The 26,469-nt window shown below is 39.3% G+C and overlaps 2 protein-coding genes across 4 annotated transcripts in view; one reads left to right on the top strand and one right to left on the bottom strand.

The window, feature by feature from the left end:
• Nucleotides 1–26,469, top strand: part of rdgC (retinal degeneration C) — a 50,083-nt gene that overhangs the window by 14,352 nt on the left and 9,262 nt on the right. The window contains exons 2-9 of one of the 2 annotated variants that reach the window (XM_069050540.1): nucleotides 1,312–1,572; nucleotides 11,538–11,665; nucleotides 16,134–16,227; nucleotides 16,500–16,648; nucleotides 16,715–16,882; nucleotides 25,351–25,517; nucleotides 25,608–25,644; nucleotides 26,005–26,154. In XM_069050540.1, the coding sequence (XP_068906641.1) occupies nucleotides 1,335–1,572; nucleotides 11,538–11,665; nucleotides 16,134–16,227; nucleotides 16,500–16,648; nucleotides 16,715–16,882; nucleotides 25,351–25,517; nucleotides 25,608–25,644; nucleotides 26,005–26,154 (1,131 nt within the window). In that variant the 5' untranslated portion in view covers nucleotides 1,312–1,334. Of the gene's footprint in view, nucleotides 1–1,311; nucleotides 1,573–11,537; nucleotides 11,666–16,133; nucleotides 16,228–16,499; nucleotides 16,649–16,714; nucleotides 16,883–25,350; nucleotides 25,518–25,607; nucleotides 25,645–26,004; nucleotides 26,155–26,469 lie in introns of those variants that run through there. The other variant, XM_069050541.1, reaches the window with a different exon arrangement.
• Nucleotides 3,423–26,469, bottom strand: part of LOC138132858 (uncharacterized) — a 31,884-nt gene continuing 8,837 nt past the window's right edge. Inside the window, exons 1-3 of one of the 2 annotated variants that reach the window (XM_069050530.1) lie at nucleotides 10,359–10,519; nucleotides 4,128–8,423; nucleotides 3,423–4,075 (exon numbers count right to left, since the gene is read on the bottom strand). In XM_069050530.1, the coding sequence (XP_068906631.1) occupies nucleotides 4,131–8,423; nucleotides 10,359–10,388 (4,323 nt within the window). In that variant the 5' untranslated portion in view covers nucleotides 10,389–10,519 and the 3' untranslated portion in view covers nucleotides 3,423–4,075; nucleotides 4,128–4,130. Of the gene's footprint in view, nucleotides 4,076–4,127; nucleotides 8,424–10,358; nucleotides 10,520–26,469 lie in introns of those variants that run through there. The other variant, XM_069050531.1, reaches the window with a different exon arrangement.

The raw sequence follows: 26,469 nt of genomic DNA, 5'->3' as shown, positions 1-26,469 counted from the left end.
CGAGTATTCTTTCCCTATTACGCAAATCTTCAACTCCTTTATCATCTACCGATAGATGGCGCTCTCGTTTTCTGCCAAATCGTACCAAGTTTCAAAAATACGAAACCTGTTCAAACGCTCGAGCTCAATCTGATTTTGTCCTGCCAAAACAAAATGGAGTTTGTCGTCGTGTCTTTGGAATTCCGAGATGGTAGCGATAACTGCGGTCTCATTCGCTGGATGGAACTTGACTGTGAGAGGTTTCTCCTTCCGATAGTATCCAATTTTATGTTTGAGCTCACTCTCCTTGTAATTCCTTTTCGTCACAGTTTTAATCAAAAACTTCATGTTTTTACCGATGTGCAGCACATCTTCATGTTGTTCAAAACGTTGAAGCGACCCGATTTTTTCAACTGCCTTCTCGTCCAAATTCTTGACAATTGAAAAATCAAATTTTGAGAACGCTTGGTCCAGCAGAACAAACTTCTGGTTCGAATTATGACAGGACGGTGTTATAACGTGTGGCGACAATATCAAGTCAAAAATTTTCACTTTCAATTCGTGTCTAGTAAATTCAAGTTTCGAAAACTCATGCATATTCCAAGAGTGAAAAATACTAATGTAACCCATTGCCACACAAGGAACATTCGTGCCGAAAATCTTGCCAAATTCGTCGACAATCAATTTCTGAACGTCGTGATTGTTCTTCTGAAGACTATAAAACGAGAACCTACTGAAGAAATTGATGTAGACTTCTCTCGTCGCCAAATCAGTTTCTTCAGTCGCATCATTCACACGAAAATTGTAAATTCTTGCAGTCTGATTGTTGCAGTCTTTGGGCGAAGGCCAGAAAAAGAATTTCTTCCCGGGACAGTCCCCGTTACATTCGACATCGAATTTGGTAACTTCGTGGAAACGAGTCGGGTTTGGATACGCATTTGTAAAAATAATAAAGCGATACTTGTCTCTATCGCTGATTCGACTGAAATTCTCACAGTATTTCGCCAACCCAAACTCGTGTTTCGTCGACAACTGCTAACAAAACGGATAAAATAGGAGATTGTTCTGTTCTTTCTGCTTTAACTGGAAGACGTAGAACTCTTCGCCGTTTTCTGTCACAAGATGTATGAGCAAATCGTCGAAAAATCCGAAATTATTTAGGTTGCAACGAAGCCCAAAAACCTTGACAGTTGAGTTCTTGTAGAGTATTTGGGCGAAGAGAACGTACTTCATAGCTTTGGTCTTTATTGTCGGTGCCTCTGTGATCTTTCTTCGAGCACCAAAAAGCTTCCTTTCGCTCTTTCCTTCGTCTCAGCTTGTGCTTTGTTCCAGGACTGCCACACGAAGATGTGATCATGGGTTCCGCCAACTCCAAGCAATGCAGTTGCTTGAGACGCCGCCGCAGGAGCACCGCCTACGAAGAAGAAACTTCCAGCTCTCGCTCCATAGAAATCGACATCCGGCAGCAGAACGAGCGTCCGTTGAGGACCAGCGCGCGCAAAACAAAAACGAAATGCTTCAGTCACATGATCCCCAAGAAGATCCTCTGTTGCCTGCAGAAGGACGACATGAGCATGACGAAGATCGAGCGCAGTGAGTACAATTTCCATTTTCCAAATGAGCCTCTAGGAATTATTATTAATCATGTTTACGAGCGGGCGTCGGAAAAATATTAAAGGGCACGGCGAGTAAATGTCCCGTGGCGGTAAGTTATCATGAGGAAGCCATAAATTTCCAAGTCGCCCCTCCATCGCTGAAAATATTGTCTAACCTGGAAGTTATTAACGAACGACGTGGGAAAATTTGTAAGGTCGCGAAAAACGCCTCGCTGATGAAATAATTTAAGGAAATTGTCGGTGGAAGCGGAAAATCGCTCAAACAAAAATTAGCCGAGAAAGTGAATTACTGAGTTGTGCGGAATCAAAACGCCTGACTTGAGAACGCAACGTCCAATTAAATCCGACGGAATCTCAAAGTCGCGATGCAAAAAACTGTCAAACTCGTTGTTGCCCCAAAAATGTATTCATAACTCGGGGAAGTACAAATCTAATCACTCCAACTTCTCCGATCTTAACCAAAAATAATAATTTAAGTTGTTTGGCTAAAATTGACTTCTAAATATTTTGCCCTGCAATTTCCATATCAATTTGCTCGCCACGAATTACAATTAAAACTTTTTTAATTAAATCCGTTTTGTCATTTCGAACCAGAAAAATCTACCACAAGAAAGGTGTAAGCGCTACATTTCATCCCGAAGAGGGTAAATCCCCTCACTAGCGATTTCACAACGATTTATTGACAGAAATATAGAAACACGACTCCATTTAATCCGTAAATTATCAGTTCTCAACGTAACCGGATTGGGACGTGGGATCGAATCGCCAACTCCGGTGCAATCTCTCAGGCTTTTTAATTTTGCAAACGCAGCTTTGCAACATCCACGCGATCGCCTCACCCATCGCACCGCTCACGTCATTACCGCACACCGATAATTATGTCACCTGAACATCCAACAACAACAAATTAATTAATTGAAATTTTCAAAGACACGAAACGATTCTTCTCTCCACTTTGTCCCGATGACCATTAACTAATTGTTTTTTCCATCGAGAAACTTCGACACTTTTTTTCCGAGCGAGCGTTTAAATCAATCAAAACGACAAATATTTCAGCGCGCCGTCTCGCTTGATTTTTATCATTTTTCATATCGCACAGCACAAGCGATTCTCAAGTAATTCCGGCTTCGTCAGACATGAATTCAAGTGGAATAAATAATTTTAGAGGGAAATGTGCGCGTTGCAGTATTTACTTCGTTTTGTTTTGTTGCTGCGATCAATGCAAAATAAATCTGATTGGACAAGGGACGACATCGTGACGGGATAATTTATGTGTATTTTTCATCAGGGAAATTCGTTTAGCAGTCGAGCAACAAAGTAAGCAAGTGCTTCGGTTTACGGCCGGTTTTATTTAAAATCGTAAAAAAATAAGAAATGTTGCTCGTTAAATCTCCTAAATATAATCCAAGAGTGCCTAATTTGTTTTACAATACAAAAGACGGCACAAGGATGTAATAAAAATGTAAAAGAGTACAAACTGGTGCAGTATTAGCTTTGTCCTGGATTTGCTGGATCAGATCGAGCGAATCCTACCTAATCTGGGTCTGGGTATTTCACTATTCCTTGGGGAATATAGAAGGACAATTTTGGAGGAAATTTAAATTAATTCGGCGGTTGAGACTGAAGCAGAGCACTGAAAAGCCACCCTTCAATTCATCACAAGATTTCTTTCTGATTCAAAATACCCAACTACAACACAAGAAGATGATATAATGTGTGGAACGAGTGAAGAAATATTTTTTGCCTGAATCAGTACGAATGGACTTTCTTTCACAACTTCGTAACGAAAGTTTTTCGTTTGAAACATGTTTTTCTCCCAAAAAAACCTTGTTTTGGTTTATGGCCGATTTTATTTGAAATCGTAAAAAACATAAAGCAGCATCGATATAAATCTCTTAAATAGAAAATAAAAACTACTCGAGAAAAATTGAATGTGAGAGTCTGTGAGTGGCGCAGAGCACTGAAGAGCCACCCCATCGTGCAAACCATTTTGTGATTTGTTTCAAGACTCTACACTCGTCGTAGAAATGTCTTAAGTCTAAGCCAAAATTACTAAAATATGTGTAAAAGTACAACACAAGATTATAATAAAACATCAAAAATAAAAATCAGATAAGATTGCTGCAGCAATGAGCAGCAATATTTCATGATGACAAGATAAAAATGGCACTGTTACAACGTGTGTCGCGATTACGGCTGTGATAATAGAGATCTGATGGCAGTGATGGCACACAACGTCATGAATACGGAGCGAGTCCCAATAAATCTCTGATCAAAGCACGTTCCCTGCATTGTTGAAAATAGTTGAGTGGTGACTTTGTAATTAGATAAAGCGAATGCACTCCGGACAGTGATCAATACCCACTAGTCAAACTTGAATAATAAACTCATCCAGGATGATTTTCCGTAATTGGCCAATTTGCATTGTGGTGGTGAAGAAAACTGAGCCTCGCAACGATACAATGGTTCAGTTAGTCCACCTGAAACGCTAACATTAGGACAGAAGTAAATAATAGTGGATTGTGAATCGACCTTTTACAATTTCCCCCATTGTCGAGGAGTTTTGCCTTCTCTGTCAACGATGTCGGCTTTGGCTCCTTTGTCCACGAGCAAATCGATAATGGCTTTGTGGTTCTTGTAGAAGGCCCAATGGAGAACGGTGCTTCCGTTGGTAGCTTGGACGTTGACAAGTTTGGACATTTTTCCCAAGAGCAACTTGACAATATCGAGGTTTCCAGTGTCGACAGCTCTATGCAGACAAGTTTCTCCGTTGTTGTCGACGACTGTAAAGTCCAAATCGCGTCTGCGCATCAACACCTCGACTATTTCCTTCTTTTGACCGATCACAGCAAGATGGAGGACGCTCTTTCCGGTGTTGTCGCGAGCGTTAATGTTGGCACTGTTCTTCAGAAGAAACTCCACCACGTCTTGGTTGCCACACTTGGCAGCCAGAAGCAAACTGGTTTCGCCGCATCTAGTGGGATCGTCGACTTGTCCAGACCTCTCCAGAAGCAACTCCAAAATCTCCACTCTTCGTTTGGCCGCGATGTGCAACGGTTTGTTGCCGTATTCGTCGACGGCCTCCACGTTGGCGCCTTTCTCCAGAAGCAACTCGACGATGTCGATCTGGTTCTCTTCTACGGCGAGGTGGAGAGGGGTCCACCCGTTCCAAGCGGGTCTGTTGATTTTGGCTCCTTTGTCCAAAAGGAACTGGACTGCGTCTTTGACTCCACTCTCGACAGCTAGATGGAGAGGGGTTCTTCCGAATTTGTCAGCGGGATCTACTAGAGGTTTGGCCTGACCGAACAGTTGTTTGATTACCTTGACGTGACCTTCCAAACTCGCCAAGTGCAGAGGGGTTCGATCGTGAATGTCGACGGCGTTGACGTTGACTTCTTTCAAAAGCAGAAGAATGGCGAGTTCAACATGACCGAATGCACAAGCGAGGTGCAGAGGTGTTTTGCCGCTCTTGGTCGAGGAGTTGATGTCAACTTGGTTGTTCAGGAGGACGTTCACGATTTGCCAGCTGTTCCAAGTGATGGCCAGATGCAAAAGATACTCGATTTGCTTGTCGTCCAGGTTGTTCTTCACAAATGCGTTTTTGAAGAGATTCGTGTAAGAGAAGATGGCAGAATAGTAGAGGATTGACCAGTTGTCCTTTTGGAAGACATTCAACTGCAGGATCTTCTCCTTTAAGTTTTCGTTCTTCTCCAAAATCAGCTCTAGGGGTAGCAAGAATAAAGTTTTGTCAGCAAAATCTAGAGCACTCCATTGGAACAAAGTGTCTTCTTTTAGGGGATCGTGTTGTTGTCCCAACAAATACTTAAGAACTGTTGCGCACTCGTTGTCGATTTTGCGCATGTTGACAATAGTGTCGTGGTCGGTGATTTCGTCTTTGATACTCTTCGCTGCCGGATATCTACAAAAAGCCAGATGGAAAGCTGTGCGTCCCCCTTTGTCGGTGTCATAAATTTTGGTTTTGTTCTCTTGAATCGCGGCAACATCCCTGTACAGCACGGCCACGTGAGCGGGAAAGTCTTCGGCGAGGATCATGTCGAAGAGGAGCCTGATGTGGACGAACTCTTTTCGGAACAAGATCTTCTGGAGAAAATCTGCAATGTTGTGGCGATGTTCGGCGAACCACTGGGCCGCGAAATAACTGGCGATTATGTTGTAGTTGAAAACGACAATCCCGTGGGTAATTCTGGATATAATCCCAAGGAAATCGCCTTGGGTCTTGACCCGCTGCAGAAATTCTTCATCGTTTTGCACGTTCAGAGAGCGAAAGTCGTTTTTGCTGAGAAGAAACTCTAGTGCAGCTATTTGGTACTGCGTCATGCGGTACCTCATGCTGTCGGTCAAGACTTGCTCCAACGAACCAAAATGGGGACATTTGTTCTTTCTGAAGAAGTGGCGGTACCTTCCGATTATGAAATAATGCAGCATGCGAGTCAACACGAACATGTTGCTCGACACTTGACCAGGATCCTCAAGAATAGTTTCCGTGGTCATGTAGAGTTGCAAAGGGACATCCAGAATGTCCTTGTTTTGCAAAATAGCGTCAACGTTTCGAAAAATTTGTTCAGTTAAACCGTCCACGTTTTTGAGTCCTGAGAGACGACCCTTGACGTAATCTTCCTGCTCTTGATCGGTGAAACCAACAATCTCTACCGAGAAAACGTTGAAGCAATCTTCAAGGTCCAAGATATTGGGTTTCGAAGACACCCATATCCGAAAACCCATCGTGACCAGTTGCTTGATGTGGGTCACAGCGGAGCGGAGATTTTCGCCGTGAAGTTCGTCGAGTCCGTCGAAGAAGAAAAATATCTTCTTGTTTTTGGCGAAGTTTTGTTTGATATGAACCAAGACGAAATCGTCCTGGGATTGGTTCAAAAAGTAATTCACAATTTCTGCGTTGTCGTGACTGTCTTTGAAGAACGAGTTGTGTTCTTTGAGACTGATCTTCAGGGGGAAATAATCCGGTGGACACGTATTTTTGAGCATCTTGAACATTTCAGATTTTCCGGTGCCGGAACGTGCACAAAGAACGTTGATATTGTTCCGGAATTTGTCATGAATGTCTGACTCCTTCACACAAGGTTTCTTCACGACGTCGCATTTTTTCAAACCTTCGATACTGCCCACGGTCGAGACCCACTCAAGAAAATGTCTGCTGTGATATTCAAAATGGTGAATGTTTGTCATGGAGCTCTTTTGGCAAATTCTTTCTAAATCCTCTTCTGTTAGCTTGTCACCGCAAACAATCACATCTCCCGAAACTATGTCTTTTGTCAAATATTCTTCAACAGTAAGAACCTTCTTGTCTAGTTTTTTCTTCAACACCTCTATTATTTTGAGATCGCCTATCTGACTGACAACCACAAGAGAGTTGAAGATTTCGTCGATGGATTCCATCTTGACCAGAGTAGTCGTCACGACTCTTGATATGTAAGGACTCGGTAGAGTTTCTTTCTCAACTTCGTGGTGAAACTTTCCCGCCAACATTTGAAACATGTGTTCGATGGTGATTCGTTTTGCCAACTCTCGATCATCTCCGAATAAAGCTTCATACGAGTATTCTTTCCCCATTACACAAATCTTCAACTCCTTTATCATCTGCTGATAGATGTCGCTCTCGTTTTCTGCCAAATCGTACAAAGTTTCGAAAATACGAAACCTGTTCAAACGCTCGAGCTCAATCTGATTTTGTCCTGCCAAAACAAAATGGAGTTTGTCGTCGTGTTTTTTGAACTGTGAGATGGTAGCGATAACTGCGGTCTCATTCGCTGGATGGATCTTGACCGTGAGGGGTTTCTCCTTCCGATAGTATCCAATTTTATGTTTGAGCTCACTCTCCTTGCAATTCCTTTTCGTCACAGTTTTAATCAAAAACTTCATGTTTTTACCGATGTGCAGCACATCTTCGTGTGGTTCAAAATGTGGAAGCGACCCGATTTTTTCAACCGCCTTCTCGTCCAAATTCTTGACAATTGAAAAATCAAATTTTGAGAACGCTCGGTCTAGCAGAACAAACTTCTGGTTCGAATTATGACAGGATGGTGTTATAACGTGTGGCGACAATATCAAGTCAAAAATTTTCACTTTCAATTCGTCTCTAGTAAATTCAAGTTTTGAAAACTCATGCATATTCCAAGACCGAAAAATACTGATGTAACCCATAGCCACACAAGGATCATTCGTGCCGAAAATCTTGCCAAATTCGTCGACAATCAATTTCTGAACGTCGTGGTTGTTCTTCTGAAGACTATAAAACGAGAGCCTACTGAAGAAACTGATGTAGACTTCTCTGGTCGCCAAATCAGTTTCTTCAGTCGCATCATTCACACGAAAATTGTAAATTCTTGCAGTCTGATTGTTGCAGTCTTTGGTCGAAGGACAGAAAAAGAATTTCTTCCCGGGACAGTCTCCGTTACTTTCGACATCGAATTTGGTAACTTCGTGGAAACGAGTCGGGTTTGGATACGCATTTGTAAAAATGATAAACCGATACTTGTCTCTATCGCTGATTCGACTGAAATTCTCACAGTATTTCACTAACCCAAACTCGTGCTTCGTCGACAATTGCCAACAAGACGGACAAAAGTGGAGATTGTTCTGTTCCTTGTGCTTAAACTGGAAGGCGTAGTACTCTTCGCCGTTTTCTGTCACAAGATGTACGAGCAAGTCGTCGAAATTTCCGAAATTATTTACGTTGCAATGAAACGTGAAGTCTTTGACAGTCGAGTCTTTGTAGAATATTAGCGCGAAGAGTGCCGGGAGAAGTACTTCATATTCTTGGCCCTTATTGCCGGTGCCTCTTCGAGCTTTCTGCAAAAAAAATCCAATCAAAACCGGACTAGTTACCAAGTCATCTCAATTAAACATATAGGGTGATTCTGAAATAAGTTGGGAAAAAAAAAATGTGGAGTATCCTTGACACAAAATAATTCTGCGTAAATGACTTTTGGAGGTGAAATCAAAAGGATGGAGATTAAAGTCCATTCAAAAATAAAAAAACCACCATAGTATGTTGGTAACTCTAAATTATGACATTTATTTGATTCAAAATAAAATTCAATTGTTTTGAATTTCGTTCATATTGTTTTCTTAGCAGCACGGTTCATTTATTTATTGATTCTTATTATTTTTACTTAAACATGCCCAAAAAACAAGACATTTAATAAACACTTAACCTCAAAATTACAATTCTCACCAAATTTTACACTAAACAGCGTTGCCGATAGTAATTATCGAGGAAAATGCGACGTTGGTGGTTTTTTGATTTTTGAATAGACTTTACCCTATATATAGTCCTAGTATAGTCCAATTTTTACCCTTTTGAGGTGACGTCACGATTTCCTTCCTCGCTTTCTTTTTATTGAAACGACAGAAACAGAAAAAAAAAACAAAAAAAAAGCCACGTTTATTTATTGATGGTCACTTTGAGGTTATTTTATGCTCCTGTCAATTTGACAATTTTTAATTTCTTTCACTTATTACATTGATTACAAACATAACCTTTCGAAGCAATTGTCAACAAATTTGACACATTTATAGTTATTTATGATCAATTCAAATTTGTTTCTGATTCTAGCTCAAACATACGTAAAGCTACTAGATAATGACGTCATCGCAAAAGGGTAAAAATTGGACTATATTTCCAACGCCTATGAATAGGGAAAATTTGTCCGAATTTGTTCACTTCATTAGCAACCATTGTTACATGAACTACACAATAAAGTCGTACAGTCCATTTTTTTTTAAATGAGCTGTCAAAATGTTGTCAAGTTGGTATGAGCAATTGAATGTGCATTTCACAGTATAGGTTGGCAACGTCGAGCCGTGCAAGGTCATCGGCGCTGTCATTGCGCATAACTGTCATTTGCATTTGCGCTGAAAAATTAACGCACAAAATTTGAAAAGGTGGCCCTGATTCGGTACTGCGAAGAGTTGAAAGGTGACAACCCTGAATTGAGTAAAAAGGCGATTTGTGAGAAAGCTTCAAACACATTCAATGTATCGTATTAAATACCTATTTTCTAAATTCTCATTTATTTCCGTAAATGCTTTTCTAAAATAGATACATTGGACGTCTGCTTTAAAGCGACAAAATGTATTCAACCCTGAAAAAATTAATGTTTCTTCATTGTTTAAACTGCAACTGTTTCATTACAAAAAATGGTTGTGTTCCAAAGTCCACTTTAATGTACCTAAACGAAAGGACATGCTATACAAAATACTCTACATAAACCTACATTTCACAGAAACCTTTAACACTGACTACGTCCGACATTTCAATTACGTTAGACAAACTGACAGACATAACCTCAATTTTGACGTAGGGGAATTGTTATACAGTTGGTCGGAAAGTACAGGGATTAGGGTAACACAGTCTGGTCTTTTACAAAGTTTTGACACTGACAGCTGATTTAAAAAAAAATAGACTATAGGTGCAAGCAAACTGCTTTGTAAATGTTTGTATGGAAATGATCGAGAGGAGTAAGGTTGTGTTTGTGACTGACGGGCACCTTTGATTATTATTGTTGCTAAACTACCAAGATAATCAGGTAATCACCTTTAACTCAGCAGCGTACTAGCAATTTTGACCAAATTTTCAATCATTTGTATCTCGAAAACGAAAAAACTTTTATAAGAATTTTTTTTGTCAATGACTTCTTTTCATCATCACCAATTACCGGTTTTTTCCAAACTTATTTCAGAATCACCCTGTATTCACTACTCGTTGTTTGATTGGAAACTCACACTGCGACCACCTGACAAATTGTCATTCATTATCAAAACTGTTAAAACACCTCTGCATAACTGCGACACAACAACGACCGACTTGTCACAACTAATTAATCGAATGAAATGTTTCGCAGCATGTTATCACACTCAAATTGCTGCAACCTTGAGAATTGCACTGATAAGACGGGTTTCCCCAATCAGATAAAAATTTTTGGTGTGTACTCTAACGAGACTTTGCGTCTGATAGTCCTTAGGAGGGATTCAAGGAGCGTATCTCGCCTCGGGTTTTTATTAATTTTTTGCGGGAGCTTCTACAACTGGGATTTACGTCAAAATTGCAATTTCTAGGCGACGCAATAGGATACATCTTGTCAGTATTAAATCCGCGGCTGGAAGTCTCTCGAGTGTTGTCAATAACTGATTAGATTTGGCGTAATTGTCATAAATTCTTATCGCCGAAGAGGCAAGGTCGTCGGCCGGGTTATCTCCGTGGAGAATCCCAAAAAAACAAACGATTGTTTTATGGCGACCCATCTGCGACAATCCCAGTCTGGCGTCATTTTTCCTTTCAATTTATCTTGGAAACTCCCATGTCGGCGATGTTCGCTTTGTCCGCGATTCGATCTCACCAAGTGCCATAACTCCCAACCATAAGATTATTTCGGGCCAAGGTTTTCCGCATCCATCTCGGGAGCTTCGACCGCAACACCAAATCCACAACAAACTTCCAACTCTTCGGCGATACGTTTCGTATCGATTCCCGCATCGCGCGCTTTATAGTTCCGTGCAGGTCCGGACTTTTAACAGGCTTTTAATAGTAGCCCCCGGAAGTCAAAATTTACGATGCGATTGTGAGAGTCTCCCGGAAGGTCCCCCCAGACTTGCGAGCTCCGCGCCCATCAACGACTCCAAGCGAAGACCTGCAATAAAAACGAAGAGCCCGGAGTCGCTTCCGGTGTCCGCCGTTTATATAAATTACGGAAAACAAAGACGACTCCCTCCGGTCCACTTACTTCCTCTCTTGCAATATCTTATCTCGGCTTTGGTCGAATTAGCTCTTATCGCCGGCGCGGCCGCACACGCGATTTTTACATAATCCTGATTGTCCTTGCGTGTCCTTCGCTCGATAAAGCGCGCTCGTGCTGTCCCCAAAAATTTCGACGTCTTCCTCTTTCACTTGACTGTCTGTTCCAGCCATCAAGGCGACGCTCTTGATCCAGAAGTGGTACCGCAGGTACATGGCTAGGCTAGAGGTGCGCCGCAGGTACACCTGGACCATCTTCCAGAGCATAGAGTACGCGGGAGAGCAGGACCAAGTCAAGGTGAGTACGATGACAGTGAGGAGAGAGACAAGAATTGGGGGCGGCGCAAAATATGAGTTGCTATCGGGTGTCGATAGCCGCAGAATCAATTTTGTCCTAAGTGGGAGCTCCAATTACCTCCACCGGACTTTAAGCGCAATTATTCGCCCTCTCGCTTCCGTCCTCTCGGGGATGGGGGTGGGTTTTGAAGACTGTGTAAATAGCGGCAAATGCGACAAATTATCGACGAGTTAATTAGATAAGGGTGGCTGATAAATAAAAAAGCACACAGAGACATCTAAAGACTTTAAAAACCGTTCTGTCACTTTTGGAGCGATTTAATTGAGTAGATTTGCGCGTGGGGGTTGCTTTTGGTGTGTGTTTTGGTGAAATTTGAAATTCCATCTGAAACAATAACAAATCGGAGAGCCCCGTCGAGGCTCCGGGAGCCGTCTGGTGCTATTGCGGTTTGCCTGCGAGCACGACAATTGGGACATGGGAGATAGGACAACATCCCGTCCTAAATCCAGATCGTATCAGTGTTGGTTGGATAAACATGTGGCAGCGCAGAGGAGGGTCGTGCGGGTGCTCCGTAAATTCACCGAAAAAAGCCAACGGCTGCGCTAAACAGAACTGCACTTATCTCCCGGATTATGATTTTCTCGTGTCATTCCGGAGTGGCGATAAAAATTTCAGGGGGTTTGTCATGTTGGGGGTGGCGACGGTGTGCGAGAAGCAACCCACATACTTCACCCCGTCGACCGGCGACGCTTCTTTGTCGAAATATTTTCGTTCGTTAATGAAATTTTCTTTATTAAGGGGCGGAGCACTTCGTTAAAAATAATTAGATAAACTCGAGCCGTGCCGTTTTTAGTGGCCTATCAATTTTCCCCCGCTAACGATTTTCGAACTCTGCTGCAGAGCCGCCCCTGCACACCACACGGGCCACCCCGATTGTCAGCATAGCTGAATAATTCCCATTCAGCCATGAACTGTCACTTATAATAACGATAGACTCGTGAATGAGCTGAAAGCTTCATCGCTGCAGAATGACGTGAATGAATGACCCGAAATTACGTGCCATGCAAAGCTCCGGATAAATCTTCACCGATGGATCGGACCAGCGTTTTTTGTCGCTGGCCGATCTTGTCAATTAACGCCCAAAACGTAAAGCCGCGATTACAGCACCTGGAATAATAAATTGCCATTACTTTTTCACCGTGATCACTTTGCCACCTGGGGGCGCGATTTTACGCACAAATTCGTTCGCAGATAGCACAAATTAAATAACGAAAAGATTGCGTTAGCGCACTTTGTCTCATCTCCGAATTTAAATTCACCGCCGATAGAACTGTCACGGGACGCTCCAAAAAAAAAATGTAATTTCTTCTCTCGCTGCTGTTGGTATTTTGCAATCAAATAAATCACTGGACGACACAATTTCTTTCTCTTCAAGCATTCTGGCACATCTTTCACCAACTGGCACCTGAAACTGCGACATAACCTCAATTGCGACTGTGACATCGAAACTCACTCCCTAACAAGAAACTAAACGTTAATGTAATTGAACATGCATAAATTAATCCTACTCGACTCGTGTTTCTATTATTATTTAAATCTTTTACGTTTCAACTCTGTTGGTGGCCGATCAAGCGCGTCATAACCTCACTTTTTGTCAACTTTTAAAAAATACAAAATTTAATTATTGTTGATTTGCGACGACTCAAGGGCGCAAAATCCGGTACAAACCTAGTGCATATTAGCATTGTGCAGGTTTGCACAATAGCCGAAGGGATAATTAATGCAAACAGAGGTAAATTAGAATTGGGGCCGGTCCCACAAATTGCAAGTGCATTTCCCACCGAACGAGATTATCCCGTTCCGGCGCTTATTATTCAACCCTCTAAATTCTGACAGGGTAGATTTTGTAAAGACCGTCTCGCTGTTCCAGCTGCGATAAATATTTTATTAAAATATGACTGGGGTTTGCGCTAATCATTGGGAGACATCCCGGTTGGGAAGGATTAGTCGAGGCGACCGAAGATGCATCAATAATAATTCCGGGTGTTTGTGCTATCGATTGGCTTAGGGGCGTCGTCAAACAAACTTGTCCCTCACTAATTTATTTTTACCCGAGTGAATAAATGCGTGGGTCCTGCAGAAGAGATGGAGTTGTTAACTCGTGAGTCGGTATTTGCAGCGGCGCCGCGACTCCAAGGATTATCGGAAATTAGCTCGTCTTAATGATATTCAGAAGCAGCTAATCACTTTGGGAATTGTTTTCTGCAACACACGTTCACCGTTATGTAAACAGGATGGAACCGGTGAGAATCCGATTAAAGTGAGTGACGTTGATAGAGCATGTTTTACTTTTGTTTGGCGCATCACAATGAGTTGAAAGAAAAGTTTCAACATAATACAAAACTTGTAAAATATTAGTGCGGGTTTTCAGGTTCAAACCTGTCATCGTCCCGCCCTATTCGGACAAGTTTCACCTCCACGACACAAAAGCGCCCCAGGTTTTTCCAATCGGTTTGTTTCGTTTGGAAAGTCACCTGATGGGGGTACACAAATTGAGCCTCACCAAATTATTTCCACGCTCGCAAGGAAGCCAATAATTGGACTAGAATTAAATCGCTCGCGGTTATTACAGAAAAAAATACGAGTCCTCGAGAGGATAACCGTGCTGGATTAGATCCAGGAATAGAGCGCTCGTCGATATTTATTGGGAGATAAAGACAGTAGAAACTTAATCACACACTTTCTTCGGTGACAGGTTTGACGGGCTGAATCAAGCTGCGACTGCTTTCGATCGCGCGTGTCTTGTAGTTTTGTTCGGTGGTTGCTGCAGTAAATTATTATGGGTCAGGGCACGGTGAACTTTACCCCTTCAGACGCACTTGGGGTTCTGCGGGAATGAAAAATGTACAGATTTTCCGCTGAGATTATTCTCCGTAGATAACACAAGTTAAAATGTAAAAAGTCCGACTTGATACGTTAACGTTTTTTTAATTTGCTGCCATTAAAGTAGTCACACTAGAAAATTAGAAAAAATTCCAGTACAATTCTATTACTTAGACAACAAATAAATAAATAATCTGATTCTCGTTCAACCTTTTTTTAAATTAATTTTTGATTTTTTGGGGAATTAGAAGAACCCAAGTTTGTGACACCTAACCTCAACTTTGACATTTCTCAATAACAATCTTTGTTATAAAATAAAATAAATTGATCCATGTTTTCGTTATCTACGATTCAAAAATGGATTATGTTACTGCGGGGTACAATTTTTTAAATTTTTTTTTCACAGTTCCATTGATATTTGTTCTCACCTATATAATCTCAACTCTAACACATTGAGATTTCTCTATTGCGCAAAAGCGTGCCTCACTGAAGGATACAATTTTCGCTAACTAAATTTTTTAGCCCTTCAACAGCTGTTCATAACCTCAATCTGTGACGTTCGCATAATTTTGATAAAATGAATTTATTTTCCTTTTTAATTAACTTTGATGGACTCATTCAATAAAACGTACGATTTTTTTATTGACTGACCCATTTATTTAATTTTGTAGGTTAATCTGACATTATAACCCCACTTTTTGATACCCAACTTCGACATTTCCCAACAAGAACTTGCATTAACAATCCTTCTTCTACCTTTGTAACATGTATTTTGTAACGGACTTAGTCACTGAAAGGTATAATTTTTCCTAATTTAACAGTTACTGTAATTTTACATTCTTGCGCCGTAACCTCAATCAGCGAGAGCTAAGCCCAACTTTGACATTTTCAAGGGGAAATAACGAAAGCAAAATAAATTAATGTTTTTGTTCGGCTATAATCATGTTTCATAATGAACTGTCCAAAGAAAGCTATAATTTCTACCTCAGTTGAATCTTGATTTTAATCCTTCGACGACATAACCTCAATCTCAACTTTGACATTTATTAACAAGAACCGAATACCTACCCTTTGCAAACGAATTTATTTCGTTTAATGCATTGATTAACTACGAAATTAAATCCTTGAAAGGAGGAGAACCTGAAAAAGTCCCAGTCCTCGACAGGATAATCGCACGGAGCGAGATCAAGAGAAGCCCAGTTATAAATTCTAGTTGCTTTAGTGCCAAGCTGAATCAATCGGCAAGTGGTTTGGGGTTTGCGACGACTTGTACAACAGTTTCATTTTTTGGAGGTGGTGGTCGTGGCATTTCAATTCGGGCTTGGATTTTTAATGCGAATTTGCAACATTTTATCCTGCGCTGATTAGCGCTTTGAACATCCGCCAGATTAAATCATCCCCATTTGGTGCACACAGCGTTAACAAATTGCCTCCTGGCAAAGCAAAATTTAACGAGTTTTTTTGGGCGAGTGAAACACGGCAAAACGTTGATAAAATATTTATCCGAAGTGCAGACAAATCAATCCTCCGCGAACTGGTGCAGTCTGCATTCCTGTCGCCAAAAATTATTTCCGTTTGCTTTCAGCTTTACAACTTTTTCAACGCTCTGCTAACGCACATTCCAAACACCACCAATCGAACATCCGAATCTTCCACGACTTCGAGGAACTCGTCAATAGGTGAGTGTCGGCTGTCGCCCCCTCTAATCAAACACCCTTTTAGAGTAGTATAGAAATTGGGCCGGTGAAAAATGTAGTCGTCGGGGGCGTTAAGTGTTAGATTTGATTAGGGGCGCGCAGATATGTCGGAAAAATCATCCGGGGCGCTGAATTATTCAGACCGAAGGTGCGGAGTTCCGCATCCTCGTCTTATTTACATAGAGCCGAGCGCATTTACATGACAATGGGGGCGGATAAATAGATGCGTGTTTAAAAATAACTGTCTGATTTAGAGGACCTCGACATGAAGTTCGAGGACGAGTCGGACGATTGCGAGGACGAGCTGTTGGACAGCAGCGAGAGGGACCACAAGTTCAAGCTGGAGTTTCCGATGGACGAGGAGCAGCTGAAGAAGCTGATCGAGGTGTACCGCAGGCGCAGGGTGAGACAAATTAATTTCCAATCGGTGCAACAGTTGCCTGATCCGCTTTTGATTCGCGCCTTGCAGCACTACCGCCTGCAGCCCCGCTACGTCGCCGAGATCCTCAAAGAGTCCATCGTGAAGCTGAAGAGATTGCCCAACTTGAATCTCGCTTCCACCGCTATCTCCAAGCAGATAACCGTCTGCGGCGACCTCCACGGCAAACTCGACGACCTCCTCGTCATCTTCCACAAGGTAATTACCGAAGTCTTTGATTTTTTTCCTTAATGAAATATCGATCGGCCGTCAAAGCGAAGCCGAGTTTGTCAAACTTCGCCCGCTTCTTTAAATCTCGTTATTTATTGTCCGATAATTGCATCTCGAGGGTCGAGGCCGGATACACTCCGGTCGGACGGACTAAATTATTGTTGGTATTGGAGGCGCTCAGGGTTGAACAGGAAGAGGGTGGATTGAGCGAAAATTGTGCAGTGTGCGGCGCATCCGTCAAATATTGCGTGACCGGTGGTAAATCGTGCGGTTGCACTCTGTTGAATAACAAATTAATTAAAATCGAAATAAAAACGTTCAAGCGAAACGGGAATAGCTTTTGTGTTCAGCGATTTGTAATGAATTTTTATTAAATGCGGAAGGCTTGGGAAATAATGAAATTTCAGTGACGTGACCTAGAAAATGCTAGCTCACTGAAAATTACGCCGTATGTGGGGATAATAATTATTTTACTAAAGCTAACGACGCACCCCTTCTTGTTTACCGGTTTGGGATCGCTTCTCAATTGCATTTGTTCCAAAAAAAAAAAAAACGTTTATGCATTCAACCGACTAATTCTAACCAGTTTAAAAAAAAAATGGGTGTTGCAGAAATGGTGGAGGCGCCGGGATATTTTTCGCGCTAAAAATAACATTTCAGTCACTATTTGAACTAAATCAAATCAAAAAACAGTCTTTTGCGAATTTAATTGTGGCCAATCAAATGTAAAAACTTGCATCATTGCATTGTAAAAATAGTATGTTTTGTAAAAATGGTGAGGGCGCCGGGATATTTTTAGAATTAAAATTATGCTGCTTTTTGTAAATTAAATCGTATCGAATCGAATACAGAAAGCTGCTTCACTTTGTCTCTAACAACAATTAAAGAAACTGCAAAATGTATCTAAAAATTGTGGAAACGCCAGAATATTTTTTGAATAAAAGTAATGATATCTCAATTACTGTTTGAGATAGATCAAATCCAAAAGCTGTCTTTTGTAGATGAAATCGTAACGAATCGAATACAAAAAGCCGCATGACTTTGTCTTTAGCGATAATAAAGTAAATTTCAAATTTGTTTTTACAAAAATGGTGGAGGCGCCGGAATATTTTTTTAATAAAAGTAATGATATCTCAATTACTGTTTGAGATAGATCAAATCCAAAAGCTGTCTTTTGTAGATGAAATCGAAACGAATCGAATAGAAAAAGCCGCATGACTTTGTCTTTAGCGATAATAAAGTAAATTTCAAATTTGTTTTTACAAAAATGGTGGAGGCGCCGGAATATTTTTTTAATAAAAGTAATGATATCTCAATTACTGTTTGAGATAAATCTAATCCAAAAGCTGTCTTTTGTAGATGAAATCGTAACGAATCGAATAGAAAAAGCCGCATGACTTTGTCTTTAGCGATAATAAAGTAAATTTCAAATTTGTTTTTACAAAAATGGTGGAGGCGCCGGAATATTTTTTGAATAAAAGTAATGATATCTCAATTACTGTTTGAGATAGATCTAATCCAAAAGCTGTCTTTTGTAGATGAAATCGTAACGAATCGAATACAAAAAGCCGCATGACTTTGTCTTTAGCGATAATAAAGTAAATTTCAAATTTGTTTTTACAAAAATGGTGGAGGCGCCGGAATATTTTTTGAATAAAAGTAATGATATCTCAATTACTGTTTGAGATAGATCTAATCCAAAAGCTGTCTTTTGTAGATGAAATCGTAACGAATTGATTACAAAAAGCCATAAAAAAGGGATAATAAAGTAAAGCGAGAATTTGTCTTTTGCAAAAATGATGGAGGCGCCGGAATATTTTTTTAATAAAAAAAAAAAACAATGCTATCACAGTTACTGTTTGAACTAAATCATATCTAAAAACTGTCTTTTATGAATTTAATTGTGGCCAATCAAATGTAAAAAATGTCATCGTAAGCAATATCTTTTGCAAAAGTGGTGGAGGCGCCGGGATATTTTTCGAATAGAACTAACTATGTATTGGTCATTGTTTGAGCTAAATTAAATTTAAAAACTGCATTTTATATAGAGTTAATTCTGGCAAATCGAATGCGAAAACTGTATGAATCTATCTTTAGCAATAACTGCAAATTTATATTTTTGAAGTGAAACTTTTTATGGGAGGGTTTTGAAATTCTGATCGGCAACCTTTTTGTGTGACGAAAAGTGGTGGGGGTAAACACTGTCGAGTCGAGTGGGAGCAGTGCTCGCACAACGGTTGCGCCATCATGGGTTGCGCCAATATTTCCATCTCATTTAAATGTAAGTTAATCTGTTTGACACGATACAAACATTCCTTAAAATTGTGTATACTTCTGTCTTTGTCACACTCACGGCATTTCTCGATAATGTCGTCTCTTTTAAACTGGAGGCTTAAAAATGAACAATGAGTTACGCATTTCGATATTGTTTAGTGTTATCGTTGTTTATAATTTATTATTATTCATTAAAATATACAATTTTGTTGTGAATATGCTATTTAAAAGTGATTGATGAATAATTGCAATGTTTCCCTGTAATACAAAAGTTTCACTTCTATCGTGCGTCTCTACGACACTCTGTTTTTTTTTTAAACTAAAAATATTCATTTCTGTTACTGCTTGAGCTAAATCAAATACAAAAAGTGTCTCTTATAGATTTCATTGTGACGAATCGAATTCAAAAAACCACACGAGCCTACGTCTGACAACATCCAATAAAAATTGCATTTTTATCTTTGGCAAAACTGGAGGCGTCAGAATATTTTTTGAGTAAAAATAATGATATCTCAGTTGCTGTTTGAGGTAGATCAAATCCAAAATATGTGTTTTGTAGATGAAATCATAACGAATCGAATACAAAAAGACGCATAATTTTGTCTGTAGGAACAATTACATAAACTGCAAAATTTATCTATTAGAGAAATGGTGGAGGCGCCGGAATATTTTTTGGATAAAAGTAATGATATTTCAGTTAGTGTTTGAAGTACATCAAATCCAAAAGCTGTCTTTTGTAGAAGAAATCGTAACAAATCGATTACAAAAAGCCGCCTGTCTTTCTCTCTAGCGATAATTAAGTAAAGTCTTTTGTAAAAATGGTGGAGGCGCCGGGATATTATTTTAATAAAACTAATTATATCTCAGCTACTGTTTTAGTTAAATCAAATCTAAAAACCGTCTTTTGTAGATTTAATTGTTGCAAATCGAATGTATTACTCTATCTCTGGTATTAGTTAAGAAAATAGCCAATTTATATTTTGCAAAAAATGGTTGAGGCGCCAGGAACTTTTTTACTAAAAATAACGACATCTCGCTTATTCCTTGGGCCAAATCCAGTTTAATACAACAAAATTAGATATTTTACTGTAACACACAGTTAACTATTTTCCAGTTCTTAAAATGTATAATTTTCAAAAAACAAACTAAACAATTTGATCTCGTACTGTGGATAGAAAAGAACTACCGTTTTGTGGTTGGTAATATGAGAAAAGAAAATAAAATCTGGTAACTCTTAACTCATAACATCGCTACAATTCCTGATCGAGTCAGCGCATCCGTCACATTTACTTTTACATAAATTTATTCGAAAGCTTTGTAATAACTTTGCAAAGAACAAAGCAATAGTGCCACATCATGAAAGTACGAAAGAATATGCAAAATGTAATTTGTGCAAACCGACTCTGTTCGCATCGGTGGTTGTTAAATCTCATAAAGTTCAAAGGAATAAACGACATAAAAACTTAACAAACTTCATAATTACCGCTTTTAAGATTCACACTTTTGGAAAAAGGAGAACTCTTGAATAAAGGTAAAAAAAAATCTCTTCAATCATCGTTCTGGGCTTGACTCACGATTTAATTAATTTTACTGTTGCATAAGTTTCGACTTTAGTCTAAGTTTCGTTGAGACAAAAGGATTAGTGTTACGTCCTGAAAACTTTGCTGAATTATTAGTCTACATGCAAGAGACAATTTGCTTAAAGCTGATGTGTCGTGAATTAGTTTTAAATTGTAGTTAGGTGGGGTGAAGGAAAAAGGAAAAAATGTAGCTTCTAGGAACATTTATAATTGAAACAAAATGAAAATTAAGAGGAAATATTATTTTACGTTGAAAAGATAATTTCTACAAAACTTGCTTGATCCGCATTCAAGTTTGCTTTTATTTCATGTTCTCAAGAACTTTCAAAATAGGAAGATAAACAGCAGAAGATGAGAAACACTACAGTATGTAACAGATGCAAGATAAAAGCTTGCAGAAAATCGTAACCCGGCTAAATTTACAATGCAATAAATTTGAAGTATACGACAGAATAAAAAGAATATTGCTACACTGTTAAATTTGAATTGCAAACTGTAACTTCTACAAGACTGACTTAATGTACCTCTGGATTTGCCGTTGTTTGATTTTTAAATTTTATAATCAACAAAAAATAAGACAGAAGGTTGGAGAAATGGAGAAAAAAAACAATAAACGTCTTAATCACTAACACTCACGATCTGGAAATGTAAGAAAGCTTTTAAAAATTTTAAATAAGAAAAATCCAAGCTAAGTTGAAAGTTACACCATGTCTTGGATTTTCTGAGGTTCGTTGAAAATATTTGCTGCATAAATTTAATTCAGAGTTTTGTTAAAAAGTGAAAGTTTGCCTAAATTATGAGTCAAGACATAATTTTCCCAATATCCAATCTGCGTCGGTTGAAAAGAAAATTTTAGCATAATGAAGCTCTCTAACGTGACCTAGAAAACGGCAAGTTAGTGAAAATTACATTACGTACGAAACAGCGTTATCACGTGAGCTTTATAATATACAAAAAACAAAAACTAGGAAGGTATATTTGTGACAACGTGTTAACAGACAAAGGAAGATAAAGCTTTGTGCGAGACTGACCCGGCGCATCCGCCATGTGAATTACAATGAACAAAATTTGTCTCGGAGGTAGGAAAAAATAAAAGGAATATTGCTACAATGTTGAGTTGCAACGTATTGCTGCAAGGCTCGCCGAAGTTTACAGCCGTTTAAAAAATTTATCACTGCTGTTTAATTTTAGAAAAATAAAAGTTCAGCAACGAACAAAAAATCTTCCTGCACCGTTAAAAGGAATTTCCATTAATGCAAAAATAACAGGAGCTTAAATATATCCAAACAATTAGTGTAGTGTACTTAGGGTCATAATTTGAAAAAACAAGAACTATCGATTTTGTGTCTGAAAAAAAGGAGAATAAAAGCTGAATTGTAAGTTATATATTTACGGCATTACCTACGGCGAGTCGAGTATTCAAGGTATAAATTTATTTTACAACTTTGTTGCAACTTTTACTATTGCTTCGTTACTCCCAAAGTTTGTAAAAGCGAAAGATCGACCATTATTATTAAATAAAGGAAGCCCACAGACACATAAAAAAATTAAGCGCACTGAGAGCTTTTAACGCGACCTCCAGGCTGAAAATTACATCACACACGAAACACTCCCGCCAGGACGAAAAATATTCATGTCTCAGTTACCGTTTGAGCTAGATCAAATCTAAGAACTGTCTTTTACAGATTCGGTGTGACGAATCGAATGCGAAAGCTCTCTCACTATATGTGCTAGTAATAATAAAAAGAAATTGCAAATTTATACATACATTGCAAAAATGGTGGAGGCGCCGGAATATGTTTTCAACAAAAATAACGATATCTTTTTTGTCGATTGAGCCAGATCAAATTTAAAAACTGTCTTTTGTGGACGAAATTGTAACTGATCGAATCTCTAACAATAATTGAGTAAAATGTAATTTCATGTTTTGCGAAATGGTGGAGGCGCCGGAATATTTTTTGAATTAAAAAAAAAAAATGATATCTCAGTTATTATTTGAACTAGATCAAATCTAAAAACTGCCCCTTGGAGATTCAATTGTGATGAATCGAATGTAAAAAGCGTCATGATTCTCTTTCTAGACATAGTAAGGAAAAGGCGAATTTATATTTTGCTAAAATGGTGGAGGCGCCAGGATTCTTTCAAAGAAAAATTACGATATCTTTCTTGTCGTTTGAGCTAGATCAAATTTTAAAACTGTCTTTCGTAGATTAAATCGTAACTAATCGAAAATAAAAAGTCGCATAACTTTGCCTCTAGTAATAAAGTAAAGTATAAATAAATTCCAAAAATGGTGGAGGCGCCGGAATATTTTTTTAAACAAATGTAACGATATCTTTCTTGTCGATTGAGCCAGATCAAATTTAAAAACTGTCTTTTGTAGACGAAATTGTGACTGATCGAATACAAAAAGCCGCATGACTTTGTCTCTAATAATAATTGAGTAAAATGTAATTTCATGTTTTGCGAAATGGTGGAAGCGCCAGAATATTTGTTGAGTAAAACATTATGGTATGTCAGTTATTGTTTGAACTAGGTCAGATTTAAAAACTGTCCCTTGGAGATTCAATTGTGATGAATCTAATGTAAAAAGCGTCATGATTCTCTTTCTAGACATAGTAAAGAAAACGTGAATTTATATTTTTCTAAAATGGTGGAGGCGCCAGGATTCTTTCAAAGAAAAATTACGATATCTTTCTTGTCATTTGAGCTAGATCAAATTTTAAAACTGCCTTTCGTACATTAAATTGTAACTAATCGAATATAAAAAGTCGCATAACTTTGCCTCTAGTAAAGTGCAAATAAATTCCAAAAATGGTGGAGGCGCCGGAATATTTTTTAAACAAAAATAATGATATCTTTCCTGTCGATTGAGCCAGATCAAATTTAAAAACTGTCTTTTGTAGACGAAATTGTAACTGATCGAATACATAAAGCCGCATGACTTTGTCTCTAACAATAATTGTAATTTCATGTTTTGCAAAATGGTGGAGGCGCCGGAATATTTTTTGAGTAAAAAAAATAATGATATCTCAGTTATTGTTTGAACTAGGTCAAATCTAGAAACTGCCCCTTGGAGATTCAATTGTGATGAATCGAATGTAAAAAGCGTCATGATTCTCTTTCTACGCATAGTAAGGAAAAGGCGAATTTATATTTTGCTAAAATGGTGGAGACGCCAGGATTCTTTCAACTAAAAATTACGATATCTTTCTTGTCGTTTGAGCTAAATCAAATTTTAAAACTGTCTTGTAGATTCAGTTGTGATGACTCAAGTGCAAAAAGCGAAATTTTCTCTCCAGCAATTGTCAAGAAAACAGCGAATATATCTTTTGCTAAAATGGTGGAGTCGCCAGGATTTTTTTAACTAAAAATATTCACATCTCTGCTAGCCTTTGAGGAAGATTAAAGTAAAAACTGTGTGTTTTTTACTTACTGAAAGGAATCGATTGCAAAACTGCATGATTCTGTCTGTAGTAAAGAACATTGCAAATGCTAGATTCTATTTAATGACTTTCCTAAAACCAACGACGCACGAACAAACTAAGAGGATAAAAAAAAACGATTACTTTAATTTAGAAATGCTTTTATTGACTTCATAGTATGGTACAATCTTGCAACAAAAACAGGTCTATTACTGTGACATTGCCTTTCCTGTTTTACAGTTCTTAAAAGAAACAAACTACAAGATTTGTCTCTGCGGTTGGAGCTTTGAAAAAAAAAATGAAAGCTTGGAACTCTTACCGCAGAAGATGTTCGTTACAATTCTTGCTTCAGTCAGCACATCCTTCGCATTTACTTTTCTATCAATTTATCCGGAAGCTTTGCAATACCACCGGAAAGAACAAACGAATAGTGTCGCATTATGAAAATATGAAACCATATGCAATTTGTGATTTTTATTAAAAATAATATCTTGGTAACTGTTTGAGCTGGATCTTTCGTAAATGCGATTGTGAGGATTCGAATGCAAGACTCATATCTCTGGCAATAGTGAAAAAATGGTGCGATTTTTTTCAGTTGTGAGAAATCAATTGCAAAATTGCGTAGCTCTATCTTTAGCAACAATCACGAAAAATTTAGCACAATGAACGGTTCTAACGTGACCTCGAAAACGCCACCTCGCTGAAAATTACATCACACACGAAATACACAAATAGAGCTTTGTAAATTTATTTATGAGCTTTCATAAAAAAAACTATTGTAATATCTGCGGCAGTGCGGAAGAATCTGGGACGTCTGTCGCATTTCCTTTTAGCCAAAACTACCAACATAATGAGGCAAAAAATAAAAAGAGCAAAGCTCGCAGCTTAACATCAACAAATCCGTTAATTTACTAAAGCAACACTGAAAATTTACGACAACTCATGTTTCGTTTTGGCTCCAACGGACTTGGCCCCGGTCCAGCGTCTTCGTAATGTTAAATATGTAATAGGTCAAAGCTCCGAATTCCTCGGGCGCCATCGATAATTTGGCGGCGATTAAAACAGCGTCCGAGCTTTTAGTTCATCGCACGAAGAGGCAAATGTAATTCCAGCCCGACTTCTCGTTTCGTTTATCAGATAATGATAACTGACGAGGCCTCGCTGGTGTTGTTTTCAGAACGGGCTGCCGTCGCCGGAGAACCCGTACGTGTTCAACGGGGACTTCGTCGACAGGGGGAAGCGAGGCATCGAGGTGCTCCTGGTCCTCTTGTCCTGCATGCTCGTCTACCCCGGAGGTGTTTTCCTGAACAGGGGCAACCACGAGGACAACATAATGAACTCGAGGTGAGCTCGCCGGGGGGCGCGTCTATCGCATCCCCATTAATTAGTTTCGTTTCGGGGTGGATTGCCTATTAAAACCGTCATCGTTCACAGGTACGGCTTCATCAGGGAAATGCAGTCCAAATACCGAGTAAGTAAAAACCGGTGTCGGTGTCTCTATTATCTCGCGGGGCTTACGCGCCCATCGATTTTCCTGTCACGCTAAAACCCTCAACCAACGTTTTAATTTAAGAGGTGTCACATTATTGATGAATCGCGCCAGGCCGACACTCGACTCTTCAATCCAGGCCGAACTTAACACAAAGGCCCCCAATTGAAACCTCCAAGACGGATGCAAAGATATTCAACTACAGGCGGAAGGACGCGGCCGCCTCCACGATTCATAATTTTCGCGTCTTAACAGACTAACGAGGTTAGGTTCGAACGGGGCAAATTGGAGAAAACCGCGGCGAATCACCAGAGTAGGGTGTCAAGGTTAATTTGATTGCAGAGGAACTCGGAGAAGCTGCTCAAACTGATCGAAGGGGTGTACCGGTGGCTACCGCTGGGCACCATCGTCAACAACAAGGTCTTGATTGTCCACGGAGGCATCTCCGACACCACGGATCTAGATTTGATCAGGAGTTTGGACAGGGGGAAGGTGAGTGGGCAGAGAATTATTTTTCGGGTGGAAGGTGGGGACAAAGCATGGTGTGATGATTAAAATATGTGCAAAGGGTTCCACTATAAATTTCACAAACGTTGTAATTCAATTATGATGGAATTTATCTTTAGGAGAGAAATGGTGGGGGCGCCAGAATATTAAAAAAAAAATAAAATAATAATGAGGAATCGGATGCAAAACTACATGCTTCTATTTCTAGCAATCGTATAGAAAACTGCGATTTTGTTCACAAAAATGGTGGAGGTGTTGGATTTTTTTCTAACAAAAAAATTAGAATTCAGTTACTGTTTG

The sequence above is a fragment of the Tenebrio molitor genome, chromosome 6 (genome assembly GCF_963966145.1).
Source record: "Tenebrio molitor chromosome 6, icTenMoli1.1, whole genome shotgun sequence".
Lineage (NCBI taxonomy): Eukaryota > Metazoa > Arthropoda > Insecta > Coleoptera > Tenebrionidae > Tenebrio > Tenebrio molitor.
Note: the sequence above shows the minus strand (reverse complement) of the source record. Positions and strands in the feature narration are given on the sequence as shown.